Consider the following 20,678-nt stretch of genomic DNA (forward strand, 5'->3'; position numbering starts at 1 on the left):
ATTTCATGACTTGCTTACCAATAGAGTATGGCAAAGGTGATGGAATGGTTGGATTACAAAAGATTGTGACTTCTGTCTTGGTAGCAGACTTTCCCAATGGCCCCCTTGACTTGCACACATTGATGACGCAAGCTGCCGGGGGTGGGGGGGGAAGGGATGCTGGGGAAAGGAAGAGGAGGACCCAAAGGCAGGCTCTGGCCAACAGCCAGTAAGGAACTGAGGCTGTCAGTCCAACAACCTGTGAGAGAAGACATGAACTTGGAAGTGTCTCCTTCCCAGTTGCGCCATGAAATGAGACACCAGTCCTGGCTGACACCTTGATTGTAGCCTGGGGAGAGACCCTGAGCAGGGGACCCAGCTAAGCTGTGCCTGGATGCCTGATCCACAGAAACCGGGACGTAATAAACGTGTGCTGCTCTAAGCTGCTAAGTTTAAGGATAACTTGTTATGCAGCAACAGAAAACGAATAGCTGCTCGTGTTTCATTTCTTTATCAGGATCCCCAGTCACGCACAGGCTGAATGTGTGCCCATACTCCCCCCTCCCGCCCCCCTCCACACACCAGGGTTCTCACCCCGGGGGGCCAGCCTGTGTCCACGTGAAGGCAATATTTTAGTTCCACACTGGCCCCTGGCTTCTTTCCTGCTGTCTGTACCTGTGTTTGCTGAGCCTAACTTGACTCCATGCACCATCCTACAAATCTCCTCCCTGGAGCCTGGGTCAGATTCTGTCTGAATCGGGTAAAACCTCAGATTCACGCTGCGCCCCTGAATACTGCAAATTCGCATCTTCTACCTCTAGGCCAGGCTGAGCTCAGGCTCTGCAAAACCTGTGGTTTCCTCAGGATATACTGGCTCTTCCTGTAGCAGGAAGAACCATTTCCTCCAAGTCATGAACTTTCTCTCATTTGAGTTCCTGCCTCTTGTTCTCTGGCCGTTCTGAACTGGGATCCCCAGGCCAGAAGCCGTTTTTTTGCTTTCCAATGTTGGAATCTGAGGAGAGGTCTTACCCAGTACAATTATTATTTTTATTTTTAAATTTTTCGCTGCGTTGGGTATTCGTTGCTGCGTGCGGGCTTCCTCTCTTTGCAGCGAGCAGGGGCTACTCTTTGTTGCGGTGTGTGGGTTTCTCATTGTGGTGGCTTCTCTTGTTGTGGAGCACGGGCTCTAGGCGCGCGGACTTCAGTAGTTGTGGCACATGGGCTCTAGAGCGCAGGCTCAGTAGTTGTGGCGCGCAGGCTTAGTTGCTCTGTGGCATGTGGGATCTTCCCGGACCAGGGCTTGACCCAGTGTCCCCTGCATCGGCAGGCGGGCTCGTAACCACTGCACCATCAGGGAAGCCCTTACCCAGTACAACTGATGGAGGAATTCTTTCTTTTTTAATTTAATTTTTATTTTATATTGGAGTATAGCTGATTTACAATGTTGTGTTAGTTTCAGGTGTACAGCAAAGTGATTCAGTTATACATATACGTATATATAACCATTCTTTTTCAGATTCTTTTCCCATATAGGTTATTACAGAGTATTGAGTAGAGTTCTCTGTGCTATGTAGTAGGTCCTTGTTGATTATCTATCTTATATATAGTGGTGGGTATATGTTAATCACAACCTCCTAATTTACCCCTCCCCCAGGTTGAGGATTTTTTTTGGCCATGCGGCATGCAAGATCTTAGTTCCCTGACCAGGGATAGAACCCGTGCCCCCTGCAGTGGAAGGGTGCGGAGTCTTAACCACTGGACCGCCAGGGAAATTCCTGATTGAGGAATTCTTGACTGGAGGGACCAGAGGGCCGGAGGAGCAGAGGTGGATTTCTGGACTGAGCTTTATTGGAAGAAGAACAATTGAAGCAAAACAGAGAAAGCTGGGGCCACCTGGGTATTTCTCCGTGGTCTCTGGTCCCACATCTACCTACTTATATCATGTGACAACATAAATTATTTTCCCTACCTTTATACCCCCGATCTTTCCTTTTGTCTTCACACATTACATTTACGTTCTGTAAATCAGAACCAAGCACTGCAGACCAAGAAAGAAAAGCCCATCTGCTTTGGATCTCAAATACTAGAGGAAAGAGCATTTTCCCAGGACTTTTGGGTTTACATCTACAATGGTTTTCAGGACCAGACACAGAAGAGGATGTTTTCTATATTCTGGAGCTAGGAATACTCTAGTTACCACCTAGTTACCGTTCCACATTATGAAAAAGGATTCAGGAAGACTGGTTAGGTAAGCACCACACAGATACCCGTACTGCAGACAGCTACAATCAGAGCCAGGGTGGTCTTCTCTGCTAGAGGCTCCCGCCAGAAGAGAGAGAGTGCTGGCCATTTCCTCATCCTCTGAGAAGTGTCAGTGCTTGTTGCTACAAGGAAATACTCTGAGTGAGTTTCCCCTTGAGAAATAAGGGAGGCAGGCAGTACTTAGGTCCCTGAGATGCAATAAAACACCACAGGCAACAGAAAATAATGGTTTCAGGGGAGGATGTGTTGGTGCACCTGAGTGCTAATTTTTTGATCCAAGCAAAAATTCATTGGGTATCTACTGTGTTGCAGGCACTGTCTTAGGAAGTGATGCTACGGAAGAAGATAAGACATATAGAGCCATCATTGCAAATCAGAATCCATTCTAAACGATGCAAAGACCTAACCGTAAGGCACAGAAGCCATGAAATACTGTAAGTATGGAAGAGTATTTTTTTAAATTAATCTCAGATTTGGAGTGGTCTTTCTATGTATGATGTCATAAAAATTTTAAATGTTCACATTTTTTTAAAGAATGAAATAATGCCATTTGCAGCAACATGGATGGACCTAGAGATTATCGTAGTAAGTGAAGTAAATCAGACAGAGAAAGACAAATACCATGATATCACTTACATGTGAAATCTAAAATACAACACAAATAAACTTATTTATGAAACAGAAACAGACTCTCAGACACAGAGAACAGACTTGTGGTTGCCAAGGGGGATGGGGGGTGGGGCAGGGGAGGGTTGCAAGTTTGGAATTGGCAGATGCAAACTATTATATATAGACTGAATAAACAACAGGGTCCTACTGTATAGCACAGGGAACTATATTCAATATCCTGTGATAAACCATGATGGAAAAGAATATGAAAAAGAATACATATATATGTATATGTATATATATCTGAACCACTTTCCAGTACAGTAGAAATTAACACAACGATGTAGATCAACGATACTTCAATAAAATATATTTTTAAAAAAAAGAAAAATAAGAAAGTCTCCCAGTTCAAAGCTCCTAAGATTAAAAGGCTAATTGGAAACACCTGGATGTTTTATTCACCCAGATGAACTTTGGAGTCACCCAGATGGCCGTTTGGTCTCTCCTCAATTCCTTGCCTGAAATTTAGTCTATAGCTTTAACAAAATGAGAAAATAAACTAGATCAGCTCCTCAATTGGCAACAGTGAGCAATTTTTACTCCTTCCCTGGAACAAATGGTATTCTTTTGCTTCATCTGCCAAAAACAGATGGTAAAGGTGGGCAAGGAAGAGAGCCACCTCGGGCAGGACTCTTTCTCTATTGGCAATTAGATTTTATTAACTCCCTATATCTTATGGTTATAAATATATCCTTATCATTATTCACATGTCTCTCATTGGATCAAAGCCTTCCCATGTAAGAGGACCACCATTACTACTGTTGATGAATTTCTGTTAGAATGATTTTTCTCCACCTGGGAATTCCTCTTGCCCTGTCTGTTGAGTGTGCAAGTGGACTCTTAAATCTAAAATTGCATATTTTAAGGAAAAAAAATTTTTAACTGGAAAAAAAGACATCTAAAACTGCAAAACTCTCAGAGGAACCTGGCTTCCATGGTCCAAGGTTTTACCTGGCTTCGATAACTCTCTATCTTCACCAACAAGGCCACATCAACTCTTCCTCTATGAGATAATTACTGGAAGACCCATGAGAATTCCATACATGTCATGGGCTATAGAAGATTCCAATTTGGTCAGTTCAGACATTCTCTACTATTAAAATGAACTCATTAACTTATCAATTTACCCATATTTATCACTTACCAATTTATCCATACTCATCACCAGATTAATGTTGTTTTTCCTCCTGTCCTCCCATCGAAACTACTCCACATATAGAAATTGGAGATCTGGTTCTCTGGAAATGGCATTATCAAAGATTAACCTTGGACCTCATTGAAAGGGTTCATATCTGCAAGTCCTAACTCCCCCACCCGCAAACAACAGTACTGTAGATCACATCCTCCACCCCTACACTTTTCTTGGAATATCCTCTGTCCACAGCACTCGTGTAAACTCCAAGAGAGCCCTGATTTATTTTTTATTAATAATAGACTTTATGTTTTTTAGAATTATTTTATTTTATTTTTAACATTTATTTATTTGGTTGTGCTGGGTCTTAGTTGCAGCAGGCAGGATCCTTAGTTATGGCTCCTTAGTTGTGGCATGTGAACTCTTAGTTGCAGCATGATGTGGGATCTAGTTCCCTGACCAGGGATCGAACCCAGGCCCCCTGCATTGGGAGCACGGAGTCTCAACCACTGTGCCACCAGGGACATCCCTAGAATAATTTTAGATTTACAGAAAAAAAAATGAGCAGATAGTACAGAAGTTTCCTCTATACTTCTTCCCTACACACATAACATCTTACATTATCTGGTACGTTTGTTACAATGAATGAGCCAATATTGATACATTATTGTTAACTGAAGCCTATAGTTTACTCAGATTTCCTGAGTTTTTAATCTAATGCACCTCTTATGTATCAGACTCCCATTCAGGATGCCATATTACATTTAGTTGTCATGTCTCCCTAAGCTCTTCTTAGCCATGACAGTGTCTCACTTTCCTTGTTTTTGATAACCTTGACAGTTTTGAGTAGTACTGGTCAGGTATATTGTAGGAGGTGCCTCTATGAGAATTTATCTCATGATTTTCTCATGATTAGACTGGGTTAATGGGATTTGGGGAAAAAGAGAATTGAGGTAAAATGTCATTTTCCCCACATCATATCGAATGTGCTACGGTATAACAAGAAATATATTTGGTCTTTGTCTCTGGTTCCTGAAAAAATCTCCCAAAGCCCTTGGTATTTCCTGAGTGATAGAAATGTCTTTGTTATTCATAGAGACCTTTTTTTTTTTTTTTTTTCGGTACGCCAGCCTCTCACTGTTGTGGCCTCTCCCGTTGCGGAGCACAGGCTCCGGACGCGTAGCCTCAGCGGCCATGGCTCACGGGCCCAGCCGCTCTGCGGCATGTAGGATCTTCCTGGACCGGGGCACAAACCTGTGTCCCCTGCATTGGCAGGCGGACTCTCAACCACTGCGCCACCAGGGAAGCCCCATAGAGACCCTTTTGAGCACACCTGAGTTTATGTTAATGAGGTGACTTAGGGTAAGGTCCCTAGATAGGCTTAGGATGGGACCATCACCAAAAAAGACCAAGTGATTTAAGGTTGGAACTTTCAGCTCCATCAGCCTCTGGGAAGGGAAAGTGGTAGTGGTTGGAGGGTACAGATTAAACTCTATAAAAACTCTTGAACAACAAGATATAATGAAATTCTAAGTTGAATTTGGTGACCTCATCCATGGGGACAGCATATCATGGGGACAGAAGCTCCTGCACTTGGGACCTTTCCAAACCTCACCCTATGTATCCCTTCAACTGGCTTTTCATCCGTATCCTAATAGCCTTTGTAATAAACTGGTACACATAAGTAAATGTCTCCTTGAGCTCTGTGAGCCAGTCTAACAGAGGATCAAATCCAAGTAGGGGGTTGTAGTAACTGCTTTTTTTTTTTTTTTTTTTTTTTGTGGTACACGGGGCTCGCACTGTTGTGGCCTCTCCCGTTGTGGAGCACAGGCTCCGGACGCGCAGGCTCAGTGACCATGGCTCACGAGCCTAGGCGCTCTGCTGGATGTGGGATCCTCCCGGACCAGGGCACGAGCCCGTGTCCCCTGCATCGGCAGGCGGACTCTCAACCACTGCGCCACCAGGGAAGCCCGGTTGTAGTAACTTCTGATTTATAGTCAGTTGGTCAGAAGCACAGGGGACAATTTGGACACGCAAATTGGTGCCTGAAGTGGGGGCAGTCTTGTGGGTCTGAACCCTTAACCTGTGGGATCTGATACTATCTCCAGGTAGATAGTGTCAGAATTGAGTTAAATTTGTAGGACATCAAATCAGAGTCTGCTGAGAACTGGCGAATTGCTTGGTGGTGTTGGAAGACACACATCAGAATTAGAGGTACACAGTATCAACTATCCTGGCTTTGCCCAACCTCAGCAACTTATAAGACTGATAATGAAATAAACCATGATAATCCTAAAAAAAAACCATGAGTAGAGTACACATTCTTTTCAAGCTCACATACAACCAAGATAGACCACATCCTGGGCCATAAAGCAGAGCTTAAAAATTTAAAAGAATAGAAATCATACAACGTATGCCTTCAGACCACAATAGAATTAAACTAGAAGCCAATAACAGAAACATAGTTGGAAAATTCTCAAATATTTAGAGATTAAACAATGCAGTTTTAAATAACATGTAGATAGCAAGGGTATCTCAAGAGAAACTAAAATATATTTTGAACTAAATGAAAACAAAAATATAGCTTACCAAAATTTGTGGGATGCATTGAAAGCAGTGTTTAAAAGCAGTTGTTAACAATTTATAGCATTGAATTTATACATTAGACAAAAAGAAATATTTAAAAGTCAGTATAGCTTCCACCTTAGGGGGAAAAAAGAACAAATCAAATCAAAGTAAGCAGAAGAAAAAAAAATTAGAGCAGAAATCAGTAAAACTGAAAACAGAAAATTAGTAGACAAAATCAACAAAACTAAAAGCTGACGCTTTGAAAAGATTAATAAAATTGATAAAATTCTAGCCAGGCAAACTGTATTACTCTGCTCATGTTGCCATACCAAAAGAACAGAGTAGGTGACCTAAACAACAGAAATTAATTTTCTCACAGCTCTGGAGGCTAGAAGTCCAAGATCAAAGTGCTATCAGAGTTGATTTCTGGTGAGACCTCTCTTCCTGGCTTGTAGATGGCTTCCTTCTTGCTGTTTTCTCACGTGGTATTTCTTCCCTGTGCATGTGGAAAGAAAGTTATCTCTGGTGTCTCTTTCTCTTCTAATATGAACACTGATCCTATCAGGTTAGGGCTCCACCCTTATGACCTCATTTAACCTTAATTACCTTCCTAAGGGCCCTATCTCTCAATACAGCCGCTTTGGGGTCTAGAGCGTCAACATATGAATTTTGTGTGCAAGGGAACACAATTCAGCCCATCAGAATTAACAGACTAAAAAAGAGAAAGACACAAATTACTAATATCAGAAATAAAGGAGAGACTATTCACTACTGATCCCATGGTCATTAAAAGAATAATAAAGGAATATGATGAACAACTCTATCACAGATTTGATAACCTAGATGAAATGGGCCAATTTCTTGAAAGACATAATCTTCCAAAACTCACACATGTAAATTAGATAACTCAATTAGACCTATATCCATTAAAGAAATTGAATCAATAATTAATAACTTTTCAAAACAGAAAAAACAACAATAATAAAAACCAGGTCCAGATGGGTTCACTGGTGAATTCTACCAAACATTTAAGGAAGAAATTATACCAATTCTCTAAAATTTATTCCATTAGACAGAGGTAGAGGGAATATCTCCTAAGCCATTCTAAGAGGCTAGCATTTCCTTAATGTCAAAACCAGACAAAGACATTACAAGACCAGTTATAGACCAATACTTACTATGAACACAGATATAAAATTTCTCAACAAAACATTATTAAATGGAATGTAACAATATATAAAAAGAATTATACACCATGGTCAAGTGGGTCATACACTGCTGGTTCACCACTGGAAAATTAATGAAGGTAATCAATCTCATCAACAGATTAAAGAAGAAAAATCACATGATCATATCAATAGATGCAAAAAAAAATGCATTTGATAAAAATCTAACATCCATTCATGATTTTAAAAATCTCAGCAATCTAGGAATAGAGGGGAACTTCCTCAATTTGATAAATAACATTTTAAAAACCTATAGCTAACATCTTACTAATAGTGAGAAACTAGATTCTTTCCCACTAAGACAGGAACAAGACAAGGATGTCCCCTCACATCATTCCTATTTAACATCGTACTGGATGTCCTAGATAATGCAGTAAGATGTGAAAAGGAAATAAAAGGTATACAGATTAAGAAGGAAGAAATAACACTTTGTTCACAGATTACATGTTTGTTTATGTAGAAATCCTAAAGAACTGACCCCAAAACCCTCTCAAAACAAACAAACAAAAAACCTCCTGGATCTAATAAGCAATATAGCAAGGCACGTGGTTAATACACAAAATATACAAAAATCAGTTTCTTTCCTATATACTAGAAATGAACAATTGGAATTTGAAATTAAAATACAATACCATTTACATTAGCACCAAGAAAATGAAATATATTAAAATATAAATCAAACAAAATATGTACAAAATCTATATGAGGAAAACTATGAAACTCTGATGAAAGAAATCAAAGAAGAAATAAACAAATGCAGAGATATTCCATGTTCATGGATGGGAAGACTCAATTTTGTCAAGATTTCAGTTCTTCCCAACTTGATATACAGATTTGAAACCACATAACTCAGATTGGGGCTTGAATCCACTGTGTTTTAATTGAGATCGCACCTGGTCTCAGGACTTAATTAAGCTCAGGTTCTTTATGTCTCATCACAGAAAGAATTCAGTGAGAGACAAGGTGATAGGTAAGAAGTGGATTTATTTAGAGAGATACATATTCCAGAGACAGAATATGGTCCATCTCAAAAGGCGAGAATGGCTTTGGGAGGAACATACTCCACAGACAGAGTGTGGGCCATCTTAGGTGAGAGGCCCTGAAATATGGAGGTGGTTAGTTTCTATGGGCTGGGTAATTTCATAGGCTAATGAGTGGGAGGATTATTCTAACTCTCTGGGAGAAGGGGCAGGGATTTCCAGGAATTGGGCCACCACCCACTTTTTGACCTCTTATGGTCAGCCTCGAAATTGTCAAGGTGCTGGTGGGTGTGTCATTTATCATGTTAATGTATTATGATGAGCATATAATTAGGCTCAACGCCCACTAGAAGTCGAATCTTCATCCATCTTGAACCTGGTGGGTTCTAACCAGTTTATGTCATACCCTCAAGGGCTATGTCATACTTTTAGAGTTTGTACCATGCCCCCTTCCCTCCTGTTTCAGATTCAAGGCAATTCCAATAAAAATTTTAAAAATCCCAGGAAGTTATTTTGTAAATATCAACAAACTGATTCTAACATTTATATGGAGAGGCAAAAGACCCAGAATAACCAACCTAATATTGAAGGAGAAAAATAAATTGGAAGACTAACACTATTTGATTTCAAGACTTACTATAAAGCTACAGTAATCAAGGCAGTGTGGCAAAAGAATAGACAAATAGGTCATGGAACAGAATAGAGAGCTCAGAAATGGACTCATACAAATTTAGTCAACTTGTCTTTGACAAATGAGCAAAGACAATTCAATAGAGCAAGGATAATCTTTTCAACAAATGGGTGCTGGAACAACTGGGCATCCACATACAAAAAAAAAGAAGTAAGGTCTTTACACCATCCACAAAAGTTACTCAAAATGGATCCAGATATAAATTAAAAATGCAAAATTAAAAAATTCCTAGAAGATAGCACAGGAAATTTAAATGACCTTATGTTTGGCTATGACTTTTTATATACAATACCAAAGGCACAATCAGTGAAAGAAAAAAACTGATAAATTGAACTTTATTAAAATTACAGAGTTATGTTACCGAGTACAAGCTTGCTAAGCTCGCCTCATGACAGGCCAATAAATCGGAGACGAGGTACTGAGGCAAGGAGTATGACTTTATTTGGAAAGCCGGCAGACTGAGAAGATGGCAGAGTAAAGTTTCAAAATAACCATCTTATCAGAGTTTGGATGCCAGGTTTTTTTTATAGCACAGAGAGGGGGAGGAGATGAGGAAGTAAAGTAAAAAGGCCATAAGTTTTGCAAATATCACCTGGAATGGCCAGCCTTGGGGAGGGGATGTGTTAATTTCTTCTTTCTTGTAGCCATCCACAGGTGGACAAGGTCTGGATGTTTCCCTGAACAAAGGCACTTCAGTTTAACATTCAGGCAGAGGGGCAGGGCTCCCCGAGGCAGGCCATTATGTACAGACAGTATCCTTTTAGTGAACAAAAGTAGTGGAAAGCAAAGGTTAAAGTAAAAGAAACAGATCTAACAGGTAGTCAGATTTGGTTCTTCCCTGTTACAGTTATAAATATTTTTACCTTCCTCCTGGACAATAAAAGGGACTTGGAATATTAATCACTTTGTCTCATTTCAATTTCTATGACTTTTCTGGTATGCATGCGTAGGGGAGCAGGATTTGCCACCCTAAATTATGTCTCTTTGGCACTTTTTTTTTTTAGCCGGGCGGGGCCAGCATGCTAGTTCGATTCTAGTTCGCTCAGGATTCTAGTTCCCTGCCAGGGATCAAACCTGTGGAAGCATGGAGTCTTAGCCACTGGACCGCCAGGGAAGTCCCAGCATATTGTTTTAAGCTGGTTATTTTCTGAGAAACAGACAGGAGAAGGGCTCTGAAGACAAAGTAGGAGTTGCCTTCGTGTAACAAACATTTCCATTTGTAAGGGAAATCTCCATTGTGTCTCCCTGGAAGAGAAGGATGAGCAAATCTCTAGAAACTCTTATCGGGTGGAGATTTAAATGTGCATCACAATCACCCTTGTTTACTTTGCTATTGCTGGTAACCTCCCATAACTGACTCCTCCTACTCTCAACATCCGCTTTGATCTTTTTTTTTTTTAATGGGATTTTAAAAAATTAATTTATTTTTGGCTGCATTTGGTATTCGTTGCTGTGCACAGGCTTCCTCTAGCTGCAGAAAGCGGGGGCTACTCTTCGTTGTGGTGGGCGGACTTCTCATTGCCATGGCTTCTCTTGTTGCGGAGCTCAGGCTTTAGGCACGTGGGCTTCAGTAGTTGTGGCACGTGGGCTCAGTAGTTGTGGCTCGTGGGCTCTAGAGCGCAGGCTCAGTAGTTGTGGCACAGAGGCTTAGTTGCTCCGTGGCATGTGGGATCTTCCTAGACCAGGGCTCAAACCCATGTCCCCTGCACTGGCAGGCAGATTCTTAACCACTGCACCACCAGGGAAGCCCTCCTCTTTTGTCTTTAGCTGAAGATGTTATTTAAGGTGAGGGTTTCAGCCATTTTGGTGAGTTACTCAATTTTTCTGGGTCTCTCCCACGTATACATGATACTAAACCTTGTTTGATTTTCTCCTGTTAATCTGTCTCATGTCAATTTAATTCTTAGATGAGTCAGAAGAACCTAAAAGAGTAAAGATAAATTTCTTCCTCCCTGACACATGGTAATCCCATCATTCTATCTCCACAAGGAAATATTATTCATGTTTCATACAGATAATGAATAGCTGTATTAATCAGATACACTCCTCTCTCAGATCCTCATTCCTAGAAATACAGAGCTTTCACCTGGAATCACTTTTTATTGTTCTTAAATACAATCTTTAGAATTGCATTTTCTGCAGATTAATTTCTCTTTTTTTTGGCTTGAAATAATCTTATTTCATAAAAATGGAAAATTCTTGAAAGATGCTTTGACTCTGCATAGAAATCTAGGTTGGTAGTTGTTGTGGTCTGAACACGGGTTGGAAAAGAATTTCCAGACATAAGGCAGAATGTAAAGAAGACAGAATTTATTAGAGGGAAGGGTCGCTGCCAGAACCGGCCGACTTCCTAATAGTCTGGGAGAGTCGAGCCCAAACATGTGCTATTGATCAGTTTTTATAGCCAGAAAACAAAGGAATGGTCTGAGGTGAAAATTTTGTTTACTGATTGGTCGAGGCACATATACCTTCCTTCTATAGGGTGGGAGTGGGACAGGGCAGATGCCTTTCCTTATTTGGGACAGGTCCTGCTGCCCAGGTGGGCGTCACCCAGGTGGGCTCAGGAATTTCGTAACCATCACAACATGGTGGGGAGGGCGAGTAAGAGTCCGGTAGGGGGTGTAACGCTGACACTTTTTCAGGCAGGGTCGTCCTTTTTCCTTGGAGCACCAGAGTAGTAATTCCTTCAGTGGTTTGAATAGGTCCTTTCACTGTGTCCCGGAACCACAGCTATGTATTGGGAATGAGAGATGACAGATAACTTATTTTGTTTATAATCTCCTGGCCTTAGGTTAGGTTGGGAGCGTAAATACTAAGACTGAGATTGAACCAGTGACTAGATGGGGTTTGGGTTGTCATATAAGAGAGAGGCTGAGAGTATTGACTGGGTAGGAGTAGGAAATGGGTTAACAAATTGTTCTTGAAACTGGTTATATTCTCACCAATCCTTTTTTCTCTTTCTGTTCACCAAGCATCCCTTACATTTAATTTGTACCATGTAAATGAGCTTGGGGTGTCGACTGAAAAAAATGCACCACTTAAAATTGAAGAATTATGTTATATTTGGGGCATTACCGAGGACTATAGCCCGGGAAGGCGGCCTCTCAGAGAGCTCTGAGGAACTGTTCAGAAGAGGTAATGGAGGAGCCAAGATAGACACAAATTTTTACTGAAAAAAAAAAAAATATATATATATATATAGTAGTCAAACATCAAAAGATTACTGCTAATCACAAAAAAAAGACATCTTTTTTTTAAAAAAAAAAATTTATTTATTTCTTTGGCTGCACCAGGCCTTAGTTGCAGCATGCAGGATCTTTTAGAGGCGGCATGTGGGATCTAGTTCTCTGACCAGGGGTGGAACCCGGGCCCCCTGCATTGGGAGCACAGAGCCTTAGCCACTGGACCACCAGTGAAGTCCCCAGACATCTTAAGTTAATGATTTCAGTGTCTTTCTATACATGGGAAGATGCAAGTCTGGGCTCACTGAAATTATTCCTTAGCTATGCAGAAACCATGTGCTAGGCCCTGTTACCTACCTTGAGATATATAGTGTTATTTCTCCCTTTTTTTTTTTTGCGGTATGCGGACCTCTCACTCTTGTGGCCCCTCCCGTTGCGGAGCACAGGCTCCGGACGCGCAGGCTCATCGGCCATGACTCACGGACCCAGGCGCTCCACGGCATGTGGGATCTTCCCGGACTGGGGCACGAACCCGTGTCCCCTGAATCGGCAGGCGGACTCTCAACCACTGCGCCACCAGGGAAGCCCTTATTTCCCCCATTTTATTTACTGAATGTTAATGAGAGTCCCTTTTCCTTAAACTGGAATCCCCCGGAAGGCTTGTTGACACACAGAAGGCTGGGTCCCACCCCCAGGATGATTTCTAAGTGTCTAGGTTTAGGCTATTGCCTGAGAACTTGCATTTTAAACAAATTCCCAGGTGATGCTGACGTTACGGGTTTGAGATGCACTGAATTAGAGCAACATTTAATGTTAGTACACAAAGAACCCGTAAATTAGATATTAGCTTCATTTTTCCATGTAAATTAGGGTCCTCGGGAGCCTGAGAGGTAAAGGGGCCAGCTACGCCCACACAGGTACCAGGGGGTCTCATATTACAGACCTCTGAGGGCGGACGGGACTTGGCCCCAGAGGCCTGGGGACAGCCCCTTAAGGAGGTGCAGCTCACGGTGCAGCTCGGCCAATGTCAACCAGCAAGGTCCGCTCTCCTGCCCCGCCTGCCTCCCTCCCGCCTCTCCCCCGCCGCCCCCGACCAGCCTGGCCGGATGCAGGACAGAAAACACGGTCTATTAGGCTGTGCCGGTGCGTCACCGGCTGGCGCTGGGCCAATGACAGCCCCGGGGAGTGTCGTTTCTTAGGGCCGAGGAGGTGGGGGCCGGAACTTCCTGCGTTTCAGCGCAGCAAGTCATTTCCCCGGGCCGGTGCGCCCCGAGCCGTGGGCCCGGGGCTGGGCCAGTACCGCTCTTCCCAGCTGGTTTTCCGAAGCGGTCGGGGAAGGACAGGGAGGCCAGGACCCTCCTCCGCGCCTTTGAACTAGTCGTGAGCCCCTGGGACGCGGTGTCCGCCAGGGTCCCGCCGGGTCTCCGCGGCCCCAGCGGTGGCATCGGGCTCTGGGTGCCCTTGACCCCGGGGAGACTGAAGTGCCACCTCGCCCCGGGCAAGGCGACGCGGTGCTAGGCTGAGCCCGCGATACCCGCCTCGGTCGCCCGCCTCTTAGGGCCCCTGCGTCCACGGGCTGCGATGGCGGCGGCAGCGCTGATGGACCCGGCGAAGGTGAGTGGATGGGCTTCAGGCCCTCAGCCGCTCAGCCCCCCACCCTCACGTGCCCGGCGCCGGGGTATCAAAGATGGGCGATGCCCTACGACTTCACTTCTTTTTCATCTTTCTGCTTTTGAGTCCCGGGTCTCCGAGGGTTTGAGAGGGCGAGCAGTCCCTCCCAGCCTAGGGTCCTGAATCCAGGCCACGGATTACAGAGAGCAGTTCCCATTTCTAAACTCTAGTGGGATGAGGTGGGAAAGGGTTTCCTAGGCACGGGAACCAGCACTTGCAAATGCCTGATTGACCTGGGAGTGTTCAGAGAGCAGGTGGGCTGAGGTCAGCCCTGGAATGGCGGGGTGGGGAGCTGGGGCTCTCTACTGAGAGTGTTGGGAGCCACAGAAGGTTCAGAGCAGAGGAGGAAGATGATCTGACTTCGGTCTTAGCAGGGCCCTATGGATGCTGAGTGGAAAATTGACTGCGGGCTGAGGGTGAAGGCGGGGAGAGCAAGGAGTAGGCTGTTGCGGTACTGCAGCCCATGTGACTAGGGCAGGTGGCTGGAGGCCGAAGGAGCGACTGGATTCTAGGTGTGTCTTTTAAGCTAGTCTGACCAGATTTTCTGATGTGGAGGCCGACAAAGAAAAGAGGTGACGTGATGGTTTTGGGTTTTAGCAGGTGGAAGGATGGATGAACCGTCAACTGAGAAGGGGAAGTTGGCTGTAGGAGGAATTTTCAGTGGAAACAGAAGAAGTTAGGTTTTGGCCACGTTGAACTCTGATGTTCCAGGGACCCCTGCGTGAAGTTGAAGGTTGAGGAGCCAGACACACAGTTATGGTGTTCTGGGGAGACTTAGTTTAGGTTATGAGACACCAAATATACAAAGGGACAATTGAAAGACTATATGTAAAATAGAACTCTGACCCACAACCTGCAGCAATCTGTCCAGGCAACCAACCCTCTTATCGACAATAAACAACCCAGGAAGCCATCCTGCTGAAAGTTAGCCTCGCAGGAAGCCAGATTGCCATCTCTAGTGACAATCCAGAAAGTTAAACAGTAACTTCTGTAACAATTGGCCCCCAAAGACCAGGGCTTAATAGCTGACAACTCCTCTAGTTTTTGTTCCTACTTCCAACAGAGGACCAACCAGGGAAAGCCAAATATGCACCCCTAACCAACCACATAGGATGCCCTGCGCCTAGTTAGCCTGCCCACAGCTTCCCCATGCCAACAGGGCGTACCTGAAGCCTTCCCTTTTTTTCCACTTCTAAAGCTTTCCCGCTCCTCTGCCTGCCTCTGAGTCTGTGCCAGCGCATAAGCGGTTGACTCTCTTTCTATAGCAAACTCAGAGTAATTAGCCTTTGCTGTTCTCATTTGGTTGGTCTTTATTTTCACAGTTAGAAACATCAAGGGACTTCCCTGGAAGTCCAGTAGTTAAGACGCCACGCTTCCACTGCAGGGGGGGGGCGGGTTTGATCCCTGGTCGGGGAACTAAGATCCCACAAGCCGTGCGGCGTGGCCAGAAAAAAAAAAGAAAGAAAACAAAAAAAGAAACAACAAAGATGTGGCATCTGGTGTGTGGGCAAGGGTGTGTCGGATTTAGGAGGGTGAAACTTCGGGTCATGGTGGCAGTGATGTTAGGGGGAAGGGGGAGGGTGGGGCCTGAGAACTGAGAACGGGGTATCTTGCTGGCTTGTTTGGCATCATAAAGACAGATGAGGGAGAGTTAGTGTTCATGGTGGTGGTTGGGCAGGGTGCTGTGTGTAGGGAAAGGTGGGTCTGGCAGGTGGCCAAATTTTCCTGGGGGCACAGATATGAGAAGGGGGGCTAAGCCTTCATAGTACTGGAGGTCATTTTTCAGTGAGGCCTTGGCTGGTGCTCATTCAGCCATCTTCGTTCTCACCAGGGCTTTGTGGACCCTTGAGGGGGCCTGGGGATTTTCAGTCGGGCTGGGGAATCAACTCAGGGGCAAATGGGGCAAGATGAGAGAGCCGTTAGACCCTGGTGGGTGGGGGGTAGGAGGACCGGAGCGGTTGGCTTTTGAATGAGTGACTGATGAAGGGACAGAAGAAAAGGGCCAAGGGCATCTGATGTAGTCCTGGGTGGCTTGGATTGAAGCCAAGAACGGGGCCGAGTGGGGAGGCCTTCACATCAAGGGTGGATGTTGCCCTTGGCAGTGGGAGCCACAGAAGGTCTGGGGCAGGATGGGATCATGGCTGTATTTGCCAAGAATTCTCCGGACTGCCAGGGAGGGGGCAGCTTCCTCCTCTACCCTTCCTTTGAGTTCTTGTGGTTGGACTAATAATAAAAGTAATATTAACAGGAGAAAAACGAATTTTAATGCACATGAAGGTCTCACAGAAATGGGACCTAAAAAGTGGCCACAGCAGGCAGCTTTTATACTTATTAGACAAGGAAACAATACATTTGTGAGGAACTGACTGGACAAAGAAACTTAGGTTTTGGGTGCCCAACTAGTGAAGAAGCTAAGCAAAGTTCGGGTTTCAGGTAGTAAATTAAAGAAGTAACAGGTTTTATTTACGTAGGTTTCTTGGCCCAAATTCCCCATCTTTGGCAATAAGGGTGTTCTTTTTTTTTTTTTTTTTTAATGTTTATTTATTTATTTATTTGGCTGCGCCGGGTCTTAGTTGCTGCATGCGGGCTCTTAGTTGCTGCATGCATGCAGGATCTAGTTCCCTGACCAGGGATGGAACCCGGGCCCCCTGCATGGGGAGCGCGGAGTCCTAACCACTGGACCACCAGGGAAGTCCAAATAAGGATGTTTTTTATGTCCAGATGCAGGGAGTGCACTTTTTGCGTGAGAAATTTATTTCCTGTTTTCAGGGAGACAGAAAGGAGGGTCGGAGTGTCCCTTGTGTTGGCTGTTTCTTCAGTAACTTTAATTCAAAATAATCAATATGCCATTGAGAAACATTTAGGGGAGGCCTACCTCGGGTCTGACAGTTCCCTCTGAATCGTCCTCTGTGGAGAGACAGAATGGGTTAGTGGAGTCCTACAGTTCATTGAACCATTTTCTTAGTTCTGAGAACAGATTAGTTCAGTTAAACAGTTATACCTTATTTTAGGAGGCAGTGATGCAGGGGGGCTTCCAAAGCTAGGCCTATGTGCAAGCAATCAGGTATTTAATAGGAGACATTTCTAGGGAATCAAAAGAAAAACAAAGGTTAATGATCAGAGCAGATTATCAACCAGTTTATAGACCAGGATGCAGTCAGTCAAGAAGATTTCTAGATGTCAGGGTTGAAGCATCTTTTGCAGTTTGAAATGTCTCTGATGTCACCAGGTGTTCAGGAAAACTTTCTGAGTGGCTCATACAGTAAAAGGCACGAGGATAGTTTAAATGTGAGCCGTGGTGGCAATTTCTCTGAAGTTTATCAAGTCGTTTAGCTTCAATTTGCAGGGCTTCAGGAAAAGGGCAATTTTAGTTCTCAATGATTCCAACTCAATGATTCCACACTCAGTTTTAGTTCTCAGTGATTCCAGCTCAGAAGGGTGAGAAAAAATTGGAAACGTGAAAGAGTTGTAGCCAGATATTGGAGGAAACCAGAATAATTCAGGATCCAGACCAGTTTTCAGGCAAATAACAAAACCTCAATGAAAACTAATAGCACTAGAATCATATATACAAGTGTGCATTATAGTTTCTACTGAAACATAATTTTGTTCTCTAAAATCACTCTCATTTCTACCAAAGATAGCCAAATCAAGACGAATTTGTTTGCAGAGTAAGTCTAGATTCCATGAACTTGGCCTGATTATTTATACAGGTCCAGCAAGAATAGGGCTTAGCCATATAGGCTCTTCTGAATCTGCTTTGCTGGAACTTTTCATAAGGAATTTCCAGATTGAACTCTTAATAGCCTCTCGAGGCCAGGAAGCCACGTCAGACTTATCATCAGACTTGCCTGTGATACCTGTAGAATTGGGTGAATTCCTCTCTTGAGATCCCCCAAATATCCTGAGGTTCCTGTGCCTGTCAGAAGTGACCGTCCTTACTCACGTGGTAAGGCGCTGGGAACCCTGTTAGCAAGGTACCAGGATGCTTTTCCAAAGGCTTTGATTGGCCCATAAAGTCAATTTTGGGAATTCCCCGGTGGTCCAGTGGTTAGGACTCCTCGCTTTCATTGCCTAGGGCGCGGGTTCAGTCCCTGGTCAGGGAACTAAGATCCCGCAAGCCGCACAGCCAAAAAGAAAAAAAAATAATAATAATTTTAAAGTAAAGGCAATCTTAGTTCCTTCAAGCTGTCTGGTCATATCTGAGTCTACATGTGTCTCTCTCAAATATGACTTTCCAGTCAAAGCCGTGGCAAGATAACCAGTGTTTCTAATTGTGTCCTATTATGAAGAGAACAGATTCTTATTGAACTTATGCAAGTAACTGTATTGCTAAGAAAATAATACTCACAGAGAGTTTCTGAATTCTGGAGAGATCAGGTAGGGGGAAAAAGATAAATGTTTCATTTTTGCTTACAAAGGTATAATTTACCAAATTGCTGTAAATCTTTTAAAAAAAACTTCCTTGTATTTGGAAAACAAAAGGTTAAAAAATCAGTAATATTTTAAACAAAAAGTCACAAAAATTATAATCATATTCATCAGTTCATTCAATCCCATGTAATTAATTCTTGTTCTGCTCTGAGTCCAGTTCTTCCGTTAGTTCTGTCAACTTTGCCTGATGATTGAGGATGAGAGCAACAGTGATACTTCCATGAAGTTTGTGAGGTTTTTTTTTAAGGCTCCTATGATTTGCCCCGTAAGGTGGATGCCTTGATCACTGGAGATTGTGGAAGGTATACCCAAATGGAAAACACATTTTTAAAAACCGTTTCTTTGCCCTTGTGAGGGCATCAGCTTTGTAGCAAGGGAGGGCTTCAATCCATCCGGAAAACATACATGTAATAATAAAAACATTCTGATAACCCATACGTAGTGGCAGTTGAATGAAGTACAGCTGCAGGTGCTCAAAGAGTCCAGAGAGAAAATGTCTGAGGCTTCTGGGGACAAAAATTGTTTTTCCCCAGGGTTATGGACTTGACAGGTCAGACATTGCTGGTAGGCTGCTTTTGCAATTTTATAGAAATCTTCCTGCCAATGTCTATTTAAATGCATCTTAAAGACACTATGGTGGGTGAAGGGATGCAAGAAAAAAAAAAAATGAGGTTTGCCAGGGAGCTGGGAAGAACCAAGTAGCCATCTTGGGTTTCCCATAGCCCTGACTGTTCATTTAATTTACAGCTATTGTTTACCCATTTTAATTTCTCTTATTCAGAAGTAGACTGTTACCATGGTACAAGGACATCAGAATGGCAAAATCTGGCAATAGGGGTCAGGTTTTTTGCAGAAGCAGAATGGATTTTATCTTCATGTGCCACAGTCTTTACAGATTCTGTTGCTGCTGCCTTTGCATGACAGTCAGTGCATTTCCCTGATACCTGGGTTCAATCCCTTTAGTATGAGTCTCCATTCTGTTGACAGATAACATTTTATGCCAGGACATATATGACTTCAGAAATTTCACATAATTTCTGGAACACTTGGAATACATACCTATACAGACACAACATAAAGGAGACTTAACATGACTTCTTATGTGACAACAGTTTCCATATAATTTAACATATTAAATACACCTAATTAGTTTAATATCGTTTTATAAGGAGAGAGAATAAATCTTTGAGGGTATTTCAGAGGGCCCCTGAAATATCTCACATCTCAATGTTAGTTCTAAGTCAAAAAGTTTTCATTTAGAATTTGATTTGGGAGAAGTTTGTCAAAAATATCAAAAAATATTTGACTTAAATAGGTCGCTGTGAAGCAATGCTTCGTTATCCACTTAACCAAAGTAATAATTAAAGACTTCTTAGGCAAATATAGAAGGTTATATAGTTCTGAGCAAAATTCAGGTCTTTTAATAGCAATAGGACTGGGTTTACTTACTGAATCAAAGACCTGATAAAGACATAGAACATAAGTAATTACTTTGACAAGACAGAAGATCTTTGTTTTTTTCTAGGCACATTACTTAAAGGTAAAGAAAAACCTTTCATAATCTCTTATTATCAAGAGCAGACCAATAGAAAACAAAAACAAACAACCAAAAAAACTTTGTTCTTTTAACAGAGAGAAAAACAAATTCCAATTTTGTACCAGTTTACTTTGATATTAAAACTTATTTACATAATTAAATTCATTCTAATCTTGTTCCGTCATGACCACACATAAAATTCCTTTCCAAAGAATCCTTTATTCACAAACTTAAAGTTGTCCATTTTAGTTTGTCCCTTGTTTTCTTTCCCATTTAGAACTAACCAGCTTTAGGACAAAATCACTTTCTTCTTCCTTAATAAAAATGTCTCCATACCTTTTCTTATC

General features: G+C 42.9%; 1 protein-coding gene across 4 annotated transcripts in view; it reads left to right on the top strand.

Annotated features, from left to right (window-relative positions):
- The first annotated feature begins 2,551 nt into the window (after positions 1-2,551).
- Positions 2,552-20,678, top strand: part of ZNF792 (zinc finger protein 792) — a 33,456-nt gene continuing 15,329 nt past the window's right edge. For 3 of the 4 annotated variants that reach the window (XM_067720180.1, XM_067720175.1, XM_067720179.1), the window contains exon 1: positions 13,917-14,303. In XM_067720180.1, the coding sequence (XP_067576281.1) occupies positions 14,271-14,303 (33 nt within the window). In that variant the 5' untranslated portion in view covers positions 13,917-14,270. Of the gene's footprint in view, positions 2,676-13,916; positions 14,304-20,678 lie in introns of those variants that run through there. The other variant, XM_067720177.1, reaches the window with a different exon arrangement.

This window comes from Pseudorca crassidens, chromosome 20 (assembly GCF_039906515.1).
Source record: "Pseudorca crassidens isolate mPseCra1 chromosome 20, mPseCra1.hap1, whole genome shotgun sequence".
NCBI classification, from domain to species: domain Eukaryota; kingdom Metazoa; phylum Chordata; class Mammalia; order Artiodactyla; family Delphinidae; genus Pseudorca; species Pseudorca crassidens.